Below are 12,092 nucleotides of genomic sequence, written 5' to 3'. Positions count from 1 at the left end.
GTGAAGTTCCTGGTGCTGAGCAGTGCTTAGTCAATTGGCTGCCTCAGTTGTGGCCACCATGTTCCCTGGTTTCATTTGTTTCTCTAACCCTAAAATATTTATTGAGGAGGATTTGGGTTTTGCATGTGTTTTCTAAAGCATTTGGGTGTATGAGACCTCTGTCCATCTGTGAGTCTTAGGCACATACAAGGAAGTGTGTGCTGAGAGATTAACAGGACCTGGAAAACAGCATTTGAACCTTTTGGAGTTGGTGGATATGCAGTGAATGAGAACACTTGATGGTTTCCTCCAAGGACAGTAACGGTGGTGTCTAGGCACACATTGGAACATGACTTTTTGGCCTCTTCTGTACTTCAAAGTTGCACTGGCAGAGCTCTCCTTTTATAATCCTGGATTTTGTTTTATCTGTTTGCTCTTTCTCTCCTGCAGAACCATTCCCTTATCTTGTAGGTAACTCATTTTAAATCGGTCCTTTGACAAGACTAAACTAGTGATGGAGGAACGTTATCAACAGAGTCAGATATTGGGTAACTGATAAATGGAGCCTCAGCCAGCATAATATAGTTACTAGTAAGAACAGGTCTTTCTGTCTACAGCAGTTAAGGGAGAGACAGCTGATCCTGCTGAAGGACACTTATTATCCACATCTCTTTCAGGCTGGGATGTATGTTTGATTTGACAACAGAAATGGTGTCCCTTAAAAAAGGAACACTGCTTTTTTGAGGACTTGCTCCAATATTGTTTGCCAGTATAGCCTATGCATACACATAAAGTATTACACTGATGAGAGATCCTTACATGTAGTCTAATCAATCAACAGCTTATTTTGTAGATGTGTTGAGGAGTTAAGCAGTGAACATCATGGTATTGATGTAAATCTATTTTGATTTGGAACCTCAAGATGATTTTGTTTCTTAAAATAATTAAAATAATGTAATGACTTAACAACCTGAAAAAAAAGGTAACAGTTGATAAAGTCTTTCTATTTCTTTTATTTTCTACAGAAATGGCAAGATATTATTAAGGAAGTCAAGTTCCTCCAAAAAATAAAACACCCTAACAGTATAGAATACAAAGGCTGCTATTTGCGGGAGCATACAGCATGGGTAAGCATCTGCTGCACTCTTCTCTTGTCTTGGTTAAGGGCAGTTTGAAATTTCTCCAGCTGGCTTTCAAGAGGCACCTGACCACTTGCATTGCACAGACTCAGCTGAGGGTAGCCCAGGACCTCGCAGTTGCTCAGCAAAACTGAGTGTAGTTTTTGGAAACAAGATTTAGGGAAATTTTCCCTTTCATTTGCAGAGTAAGGGGGTTGTTTTTCTAGTGTATTTAGCTTGATGGACTGAGTATTTTAAATGAGTAATACTAGCATAATAATATAAATAAGTCTATTTTGAGGTATAAGTATTTTTGTTTCACTAAATTCTACTGTTGTATAGTGTTTACTTCGTTGTCATTTCTGTGTGTGTGTTCAGGTGACAAAACCAACCAGCTGGTTTTATCTCTGGCTGTTATCTCCTAATTCGTTACATACATTTGATTTAAACAAACAAAACCCACTCTCACACCCCAGCTAAATTTGGGTTATTTGAGAGTGTGTGCATAAAAATGCCTATGGTAGGAATAGATGTGATTTGCTATGCAGAGTAAGCGTTTTATCAGGTAAAAAGTGTAATGTACACCTCTCAGATGAAGTTTTTGTAGTATGATATACTAAAGAATTGATATTGTTGAACTAATAGTTGAAATTATAAGTACTGATCTTGGGTTAGCTTCAATAAATCCATAGGACAAAGTTTTAGTTTCTTTTTTTGCAGTCTGACTGGGACAAAATCTTAAGTAAATCCCTAAATAGCCCTTTAATACTCTGATAAGCTTGTTAAGTGCAATTTAACATTGCTGTTAAGTATGTGCATATAAAATAAGATCTGTTATACAATACATAACTGGTTCTGAACGTGCTTTTGTGCCTTCCTCGGTAAGTTTTGTGGGTTGGTTATCTTCCACAGGAAGGCTGTGCTAATTCTAGTTAGAGCTGTCCTCATAGGAGAGGTCAGTGTGACGGTTCTAGGATGGGGTGTATGTTACAAGCAGTACTTGGTTTGTTATGGCAGTCTGCACCGAATGCACCAGGGAATGTTTCTTGATTTTTTTTTTTCCACAGGAACCTAGAAAACATACATTTACTATCAGAGATTTTCTAACAACTCCTTTTAATTTCTTCCCATACAGCTTGTTATGGAATATTGTTTAGGATCAGCATCAGACTTACTAGAAGGTATGTTATTCACATTTACTTGATTGAAAGTCAGGAGTAGAGTGCTGAAATAGGAGGTTACAGCATCAGAGTTGTCCATGAGTGGGTAGTTTTATTTGTGGGCTGAGTGGACAGGTTCATTTTCCCAGGTTCTTGCTGGCTGTTACGGTTTCTGTGTCAAACACCAGCTTTCCTAGGGGCCTGGTTTCCCCTTGGTTTGTATTATTTTAAAGTTGTCAGTCAGCTTTTTATTTTCCTCTGAGTTTTAGGTTCTCCTGTCATGACAGTTCAAGAGTTATTTCTGCAAACCCTCGCTGTTGATCCTAATGCTTACTAACAACTGCAGGCCTGTTGACTAAAATAGCACTGCAGCAGTAGTAGGGTTTTGCTTGATGAGGTCTGTTGTTAAACGGTCGTTTTTCTATCAGGCTTCTTGAAGGAACTTTCTTTGAAGATGTATGTGTGGCCAGTAAGTTGTTCATCTCCTTTCCTTGCCAGCAGCGTTTCAGGACAAAAGGCTGAGCTGCCAGAGTCATCTGTGTTGCTACAGCTTATTCATGTGTGCATTGTAAAGTCCTAGGATTTGGGATTTAGCTTCATTAATGGAAAACTGAATGTTGAGTCTCAAATAGGTGTTTGGGAGGATGGTTGCAGAACTGACAGGAAAACAGTTTACAGTTGCAAAGTAGTCTCTTTTATAGTAGATAGGTGCTGGTTTACAGTTAGAAGATTACATCTGCTAACAGAATGTACACTGTGAACTAATTTTTACATTTGCTTCTCAAACTGAACATAGTAAAAATGGCTTTTCAGTATTTTCTCTCTGTTTATGTTGTTAACAGTACTCACTTGCATGCTGCAAACTGCATTGTTTTCTTTAATATTGAATTTTAAATAAATTCTTTCCTTAAGTTCATAAAAAGCCATTGCAAGAAGTGGAAATAGCAGCAATTACCCATGGTGCTCTCCAGGGATTAGCATACTTGCATTCTCACAATATGATCCATAGGTAAGTGGTTGTACTTTTGCTGTCTCACACACTTAACAGGTAATTTATTTTCTTGATTGTATTCCCTTTCATCCCAAATTCAATATTTGCAAGCAAGAGATTTTCTTTTTGCTCTGCCCATCTGCTCCCCAGCTAGTGATTTATAGTAGACAAATACTAGCAAGCTACATATCTCCATATGCACTGTCTCTTACAGCTGGTGTTCATAATTTGTGCAGAATTGCTTTGAGTCTACTAAGCTTTTCAATTCTTGATATGATGCTGATTGTTCCCTGAAGCTGTGAATAGCAAGGCAGGCTCAGTTCACCTAACTTCCTTGTGGCAACTGCAAGGCAGAGATTGCTGGGGTGGGGGGAGCACTTGTACCTCAAAAATCAGTTTTATATTAACACACCTGTTGAGAAGCACACAGTAAGTATGGGATGCAAATGTTCTTTGTGTCTAAAGGGCCTGCTGCATTTTAATAGGATGGAGGATTTAAATAGTTACGTTATTAGGACTTTCTGAAAAGCTTTGATAAAGGACATGGTTATTTCAGGAGGTTTTGTTGAACTGTAAATGAAGTTTATCCAGGTGTGGCATTAACCTTCAGGTTCAAGCTCCTGTACTTGGAGAAAATCTGGTGTGTTTTGTAGTCTGTCTTATAGAAGATTTTATGTTTTTGGAGAGGAATAATCCTGACACTTGTATTCTATAATCAGAGATATCAAGGCAGGAAACATCCTGCTGACAGAGCCAGGACAGGTGAAACTTGCTGACTTTGGGTCTGCTTCCATAGCATCTCCTGCCAACTCATTTGTGGGGACGCCATATTGGTAAGTCAAGAGCTTCACGTATTTCTGGCTTTGTGAAGTGAAAAGATCATATATTGGGTATTTAATACACTTGGGATTTATTTGAGCTAGCTTTGTAGTCTTCAAGTTGCGTAGTGATAAAATGGACTTTGCCAAAGATTAAAGAGTAAATAGGCTCTGACCTCAAGAAGTTGTGAATTCTTGCATTTGAAGTTCACAAACAGTAATAAAACTATTGTTAGGCTGACTTTAAGCAGCAGAGGTGGGATTGAATCATCTCTTAATATATTTAAATCATTCCCCCCCCAGTGGTTTTAACAATTCATATGTTCTCTCCGCGTCCGATTGTTGAAATAACTGAAGTGGTTTTTCTTCCATAGGAAAGGCCAGGTTCATTGACCAAAACCCTTTGCAGCTCCCTTGTATGCTTTTGATCTCTTACACCTAATCTGTGGTGTTTACACAACTGCATGCTCTAATTCTTTCGCCAGAATTGTCCAGCCAGCTAAATTGTTGGGGGAGGGCAAAAAAGCTGGTGATGCTCAAGAATGGAGAACTGAGGAAAGCACAGGAGAACAGCACACAGCCTCTCCACAGGCTTGTGCTACTATGGGTGCCTGGTCTTTGTTCGCAGTATTCCCTGTCCATGCCTGATACCTTGGGGAATGATTTGCTTACAATAGCTGAGATCAGTGAAGCAGCCTGTTTCATTGGAATACTGATGCTGATATAATGTGTGCCATTGCCCAGAATTTTATGAGCATCAATTTCCTTCTCTTAGGATGGCCCCAGAAGTGATTTTAGCCATGGATGAAGGGCAGTATGATGGCAAAGTAGATGTTTGGTCTCTTGGAATTACCTGTATTGAGTTAGGTAAGTTATTTTATTTGAAAAAATTATAAAATGTAGTTATTTGATACCAAGAACTTATTCAGCTGAATCACAGTGCAGAAGATCTCTGCTTCTGTCCTCGTCCTGGTTTCTCTGGGGCTTAAGTTTTAGAGAAAAGGGCTAAATGTGATCTCTAGAATTCAAATCTCCAATTTGGTGTTTATTGAACTGGTGTTTTCATTACCTGAAGGAAGAGTTACGTAGACAAAGAAAATAGCCAGGCAGTATCACTAAAGATGTTCACAGTCTGTAAGAGAGGCAGTTATGAACTGAAAACCAGTGTGTTTGCTGAACTGCTTTAGAAATGAACCATTAAAAGTACCAGTGTGAAAATCTACCTAATGATAGAAGTTGATACTGTTTGCATGTAAATCTAAGATACGGTTCTGCAACAGTGAAGGTTTGGATGAGTGGACAGCTTCAAAGCTATATTCAGTGTGCGTTATCACTTGTGAATAGATTTGGCTGGGAAATATCTGGGCTGTTTTAAAGAAAAGGTACAGACTAATCCAGTTTTGAAGTGGAATCCTATAAATCAATCCCCAAAGAAATGATGGCGTCGCCATTAGAGCAGACTCCTTAAAGCAGAACATCAGTTTTAAAGGCCAGTGTTAGTATGGCATTCTATTTAAAAACATGCAGTATTGGAACAAAAACACACTCACTGAAGCACAGCACTGCTCAGGCTTCACTCGGGATCTAGCTCTCTGGAAGCACTTAGCTGTAAGTTTTACTGGGGACGGTGAGTTTTCACCTGAGGCTGTCCTACCATCCTTGTCAGATCTCATTGCTCATACTCCAGACCAACTTTGGTGGAGGAGCAGCAGCAACGAGAGCTCTCAGGAGCACGTTAATCCATGTGAACTGCACAGTTTAGCTAAAAGTGCTGTCTGGCATTCCAAACTGTCAACTTCATTTTCTTCCAGGAGATGAAATAGATTCTTTCTACAGAGCAGAGATTATTTTTTTGGGGGTTGCCAATATAAAGCCAGTTGAAGGGGTGTGACTGTCATGACAGAATCCTGCTCCAAGTGTGGAGTAAGGAGACTTGGCTGGCTGCGGTGCTCCAGGAATGCAGTGAGCTCATGGCCACCACACCCCCGGGAGCCTTCCTGCACGATGCATGTTTGCAATATGAAGCTTTGGGCTTCATTTGTGTCTTCCTAGTGTAGTGGGAGGTGAGGCTAGGTCAGCATGGTAGAGCATTGGAGGCAGTTGTCTCAGTTGGGATGGTTTGAACACGCATGGGAGGGAAGCAGGACAAGGAGATGGCTGGTAGTCTTCTCAAATGATCGCTTAGTCTTAGAAATGGCTTCATTGAGGGCTCAGTTTCAGTGTTTCCTAAAGGTTTCTGTTTTATTCAGATGAGTTAAGAGGGAAAAAAACTGGGGAGGGCAGTCAGTTAGGACTCAAAAAGTTTAAGGGGTCAGTTAAGAGAGTTTAATGGATAATCAGCCTGATCCTTGATGGCAGCAACCAGTTATCGAGCAGACTACAGAAAGTAAAGTGCTACATTTGGGGAAGGGCTTAACTCCACAATTTTTCCATTCTGGGGAATTTGTAGGGCTTAGTCCATGCTGTGATAGTGATGAGTGAACTGTGATCTCTGATGCATAGCTTACTGCTACTATGCAACTCGAAATTGAAAAGCAGAATCCGAAAACAAGCTTTATTTTTCCTTGTTTAGGTTTTTTTTTTAGGAAGGAAGAGTTTTCTGTTGAGTTTTTCACTCATGTAGGAATGGCCTTGCGGCCTGACCAGCTCCTCTGGAATGTTTATGGCAAGGCTGAGCTTTATAGGTTTACCCCATAAACATTCTGATGGAGCTTCAGTTTTGTTGTTCCAGTGAGATCATCTCCTTCCTCATTAAGCTTTCATGCTGTGTCAGTCTATAAGAGTAACACAAGCTTGAAAGGGAGAGAAGAGCCAAAGAGAATGCAACTCTCAAAATAGTATAAAGAGTTGGCCTGTTACTGACTTCCTGCCCATGTGCTTAGTCAGTTAAGTGTGATTTGATGGTTCTTGTTACCAGCTTTTTCTTCATCACTGCTGTCCTAGAATTAAATATTTGTTAGCTTTTTAGCAACTGTAGTTAAAAAAAGGGGGTGGGGGGCAGTGAAACCAGGAATGCTTAGTGGCTAAACACCGACTGCAGAGCTTACTGTTAACTTACTCCAATTTTAGTACATTAAAAAGAGTCAGAGAACTGAACTATGATAAACCACGTAATTTAAAAGCTTGAGAGGACAAGGCATTTGATCTTCAGAGTGCTTTCATCTTCTGCAATGGTATAGGACATATGCCAACATATCTGTCTGATTGCAGGGTAGGGTTGGTTTGGGGTTCCATGTTCAGGCAATAGTGATTCTGCTGATGTGGTTTTCTTTTTAAAGGGATGTAAACTAAAATAAAGAGCAAAACCATGAGACTATCTCCCTGTATAAAAACTATTTTCTTTTGTGTGTAGCGGAAAGGAAGCCTCCTTTGTTTAATATGAACGCAATGAGTGCCTTATATCACATAGCGCAGAATGAATCCCCTACACTACAGTCTAATGAATGGTGAGTATTACTGAGGGAGGAATGTTGCAGGGAATTGCTGTAAATGGAGTGCTTTGTCATGCTGAGTTCTTGAAATGGCAGGATTCCTGTTGGGAGGATGTGAGCTGGAAGGTTCTTACTAGGTTCACTATACATTTTATATACAAAACTGACCCATCACTAAATATGCATTTTTAGACTCTAGAATGTGGTCAAAATGGAACACGCCACGGGAAGATCCTGTAAGAAGTTCAGTTCATGGGTCAGTAAAGTTTTGAAGTTCCCAGGCGAGCCAAAAACATGGGGTTTAGAGTTGTTTCATCACCAACCACACTGTCAGTGCTTAAATTTTGTTGGAGATGAAGACGCTGCTTGTGAGTGGCAAGCCTCTGTCGCATAAACTTCAGAAGAATAAAGCACGTTTTGTGCTTCCCAGCCCCAAAGCTGTCTTTTGAAACAGCAAACACAGTAAACTGATTTCAGAAATCAAAAAGTCCCTAATGGTGTTTTTCTGAGCCACAGTCCTGGGCCTCTAACATCATACATTGTACCTGAGTTTTAGATTACCTTTTACTACCTCTGAGATTTTTCTGTTGAGGCTATTTCATACCCTGGTGCTTGATACAACATTCAGCTCATTTTATGCATTTTGGTTTTTTCTGACCAAAAAATGCAGTAATTTAATTTGCTGGGAAAATTGGAGTAGCAACCCCCACCCCACCCCTCCCCAGTTACATCATGGGAGCAGTGGGGGAGGAAAGAAAGATAACCTGTACAACTGATATGCTGCTGTTTTCAGGGTATAATCCTGCCCCACTGAAAACCTGTGTGCAGAGGGAAAAACAAGGGCAAAATACAGTGTTTTACCTTGCAGAATGAGAGAAGTTACTAAACAAATCATGACCTTAAGTCTTACTTGTGACAGATTGCATAGTTGTGTCTGAGGGGCTGGTGGCATTCAGGAATTGTGTGTTAATGCAGCCAGTGGATGAAACACCAGCACACAGAGGTGAGACGGGGCAGAGGCTCTGATTAAACCATGAAGAGTTTATGCAATGTAGAACTGGCCAGGTTTGGTGCTTGCACTGAGCTACAGGGGTGTCTGCCTTTACATGGAAATATCCTTCCTCTGGAATTTGTTCTTTAGCTTGACCATTTTGCCTGGGAGCTGAGGTTAAAGGGCTCTACCTACTAATGGTGGGCTTTGGTTTGACCAGGGATGTCAGAGGCTGTAGTATGAAATACGGGGTCTGTGTGGTTTCTCCCCATCTTTTTCTGCTAGGGGCACTCAGGTGTTCCCTGCCCATTGCAGGGGGGTTGGAACTAGATCATCTTTAAGGTCCCTTCCAACCCAAATAAGTCTGAGTATCTGGATTCCTTAATGAATGAAACTGGGCCGTTAACTCAGATGGGTTTTTTTTCTTTTCCTTTTTTCTTGCCACAGGTCTGATTATTTTCGAAACTTCGTAGATTCTTGCCTCCAGAAAATTCCTCAAGACAGGCCTACATCAGAGGAGCTTCTGAAGGTTGGATTCCTTGTCCTTTTTGTTTTCCACATAGTATTAAAAAGGGGCCATGACCTGCAATGTTCTTCTGTCTCACCTGCCATACTAGGCTGTGGTTAATGATGCTTTCTCTGCCTGTTACTTCTATTACCTTTGCGCCGAGGGTGCTGTGGAGGGTACTGAGCTGGCTGTCCTAGCTTCATTTTCCCTTTCTAGGGCAGTTCCCTAAGTGACACTCCAAGCCAGCCTTGTTCTCATAAAAGGATACCCCATCGAGTGACACCGGATGACCATCAATTTGTCAGGAGTTTCAGTTTAAGCTCACTCTATGCTTCCAGTGACTATAATCCTGACAGAGCTGCCATGCATTAGTTAGCAAACACCTTTCCTTGTTTCCCTTTTTATTCTGTGTCTATATATACACACCCTCCCCTAAAGGCTTTTTATCCTCTCCCATCACCTATATGCTTTACACGTAGCACTGAAATCTGCTGTTCTAATGGTATCCCTGAGAGAAAGGGAGCAGGGGAAAAGCAGGGTTTTTTTCCCGTACATTTCTTGACATGAATAAACCTCAGCCTTCTGCAGGATTCTTGCTTGCTTTCTTACTTTGGCTTCCATTTGTGCTCTTGTGTGCTGCAGACACTTGGTTTTCCTTGCTTTAGTCTGGAAACAAAGCCAGCCTTGCTAAAAGCTGACGTGTTCCTAAGTGAACGCAACTCGCATAGAAGTTGGGTGTTCGAGCTGCTTTATTGTAGGTGGGATTTGATGGATTTCCTTTGTGGCATCAGGTGGCATTCAGGATTCTGCTAACTTGTCACTCTTTTTACAGTGCTCGTGACATAATTTTGGGGTTTCTTTATTTTAATCCTGGCCATGTTTCTGCTCAGTTGCTCTGAAGGAAAATGGATGCTATTTATGAAGGTTTTATCATCCCCTTTTTTGCATGTTTTTGCTGAAATGGTTCTGAGGACTTTTGCCTCTTCAAAAAAGAAAACCTGTATTCAGAAAGTAAATGCAATTACCCAGGAACGGGTTCAGTGTGGGAGTGCAGTCCTGCCATTTCAGAACCCTGCAGATAGGTTTTATTTTGAGCAGTGCACTGCAATTAAAGAGTACATTGATGGAAATTAAACGTTTGTGTATTTATGCCTTCCATATCTATAGTCTGAAACAGCTGCGTGCCACTTTACAGGGACAGGTAGGGACTGTGACATGATGGAAATGGCAATGCAGTTCTCCAGAGGAACAAAATGAAACTAGTGGTGGTGTTAATAATGACTCATGCTTGCACAGCACATTTCAGCTGGAGCCTGCAAAAGCTGCTTCTGACATACAGCGACAGGAATTGTTTTACCTATTGGCAATGTGCAGCCACCTTTGCAGTGCAATGCAGTGAATATCTCCCCCCAGAAAAACATAATAGGGCTAACTGTTCTTCTAGAACCGAGCTTGAAGGTTCACAGCCTATTTTATGACTCAGAGCTGTGTGCTGAGTGTTTGATTCTCCAGCTTTTCTAAACAAGGAAAAGGGGTTTATAGTGAGAGTTTGGTGATGAGTTGATTTAACGTTTGGTTAGAGGTACTAGCCAGCTTAACAACTTCAGCATTGATATGTTATTTGTTGCTCTTCCATCTTTAAACCACAGGTAGAGAACATTTCTAAATACCCCAATACCCAAAGGAGTCCAGTTTTAAACTAAACCTGTTTTCATGATGAGTGAAATACCATTCCTGGCTTTTTTTCCACATCTTTATTTTTTGGTGGATGTCTCCCATCAGAAAGCAATCATCCTGAAATCTGTCTGGATTGTGAAGTCTGCAGATAGTGCCAGCATAAGCCACAGAGGTCTTCTCCTGGGCAGGAAAGAGGGCTAACAAACCCAGATAGAGGTCATAGTTGTATCCTCAAAGCATGTGTACTGGGGGCATAAGAGGTCACTCACCTATTTGTGTGTCCTACAGCATATGTTTGTTCTTCGGGAGCGGCCCGAAACAGTGTTAATAGACTTGATTCAGAGAACAAAGGATGCGGTGAGAGAACTGGACAACCTGCAGTATCGTAAAATGAAGAAGCTCCTTTTCCAGGAGGCACACAATGGCCCTGCAGTTGAAACACAGGAGGAGGAGGAGGTGAGAGAAGCTTTGGGTTTCATCACTGAACCAGGGAATGATGCTGTCATTCAGATAACCACAACTGGAGAAGAGAAGGCTGCATGGAGGCCTCATAGCAGCCTTCCAGTATCTGAAGGGGGCCTATAGGGATGCTGGGGAGGGAGTCTTCATTAGGGACTGTAGTGCCAGGACAAGGGGTAACGGGTTAAAACTTAAACAGGGGAAGTTTAGGTTGGATATAAGGAGGAAATTCTTTCCTGTGAGGGTGGTGAGGCACTGGAATGGGTTGCCCAGGGAGGTTGTGAATGCTCCATCCCTGGCAGTGTTCAAGGCCAGGTTGGACGAAGTCTTGAGTGAGGTGGTTTAGTGTGAGGTGTCCCTGCCCATGGCAGGGAGTTGGAACTGGATGATCTTAAGGTCCTTTCCAACCCTCACAATTCTATGGTTCTATGATTCTAACTCGGATAGTGCTAAAACCAGTGGAGGCTGTTTACACACCTGGCTATAAACTGTGTCTTCCTCTCTGTGCTTGGATTAAAGCTACCTCGAGGCACAAACAAGGACAAACAGGGTAGATGCCTCGTGCTGGCAAGAAGCTGTGCCATGTATTCATGGTTGAGCAGTTGGCTTCCAGTTCCATAAATCCCAGCTTTTTTTGCCTGTTTATAAAGCTTCATGAGGACTCTTTTAGCAACTAGTTAACCTCTGTTTTGACCATTTGTACAAGGCCCTTAACAGTCCTCTAGTTTTGACTGGAGAATGTTGTTCTAAGGCATAGAAATTTGTACTTGATTTAAAAGAAAAAGGGACAAAAAAAAAGCAGTCAAGGAAATCGGCCTGGTTTTGGGTTGCAAACTGCAGTCACCATGACTGTAGTTCTCATGTGCAGAGAGAAACTGTGTGAGATGCAGGGTCCCAGCTGAGCGCTTAGGTGATGCTGGTGTCAGAACAGTTTCTGGTGACACGCTGTTGCTGATACGT

General features: G+C 41.4%; 1 protein-coding gene across 1 annotated transcript in view; it reads left to right on the top strand.

The window, feature by feature from the left end:
• The window catches only part of TAOK1 (TAO kinase 1), a 71,297-nt gene that overhangs the window by 35,865 nt on the left and 23,340 nt on the right, over nt 1-12,092 (top strand). Inside the window, exons 4-11 of the mRNA XM_062622461.1 lie at nt 1,005-1,106; nt 2,233-2,278; nt 3,170-3,266; nt 3,968-4,081; nt 4,842-4,933; nt 7,419-7,512; nt 8,936-9,017; nt 10,962-11,129. Of these exons, the coding sequence (XP_062478445.1) occupies nt 1,005-1,106; nt 2,233-2,278; nt 3,170-3,266; nt 3,968-4,081; nt 4,842-4,933; nt 7,419-7,512; nt 8,936-9,017; nt 10,962-11,129 (795 nt within the window). The remainder of the gene's footprint in view (nt 1-1,004; nt 1,107-2,232; nt 2,279-3,169; nt 3,267-3,967; nt 4,082-4,841; nt 4,934-7,418; nt 7,513-8,935; nt 9,018-10,961; nt 11,130-12,092) is intronic.

Source organism: Pezoporus occidentalis, unplaced genomic scaffold (assembly GCF_034315485.1).
Source record: "Pezoporus occidentalis ecotype Australia unplaced genomic scaffold, CSIRO_AGI_Poc_V1 ctg241, whole genome shotgun sequence".
NCBI classification, from domain to species: Eukaryota; Metazoa; Chordata; class Aves; order Psittaciformes; family Psittacidae; genus Pezoporus; species Pezoporus occidentalis.
Note: the sequence above shows the minus strand (reverse complement) of the source record. Positions and strands in the feature narration are given on the sequence as shown.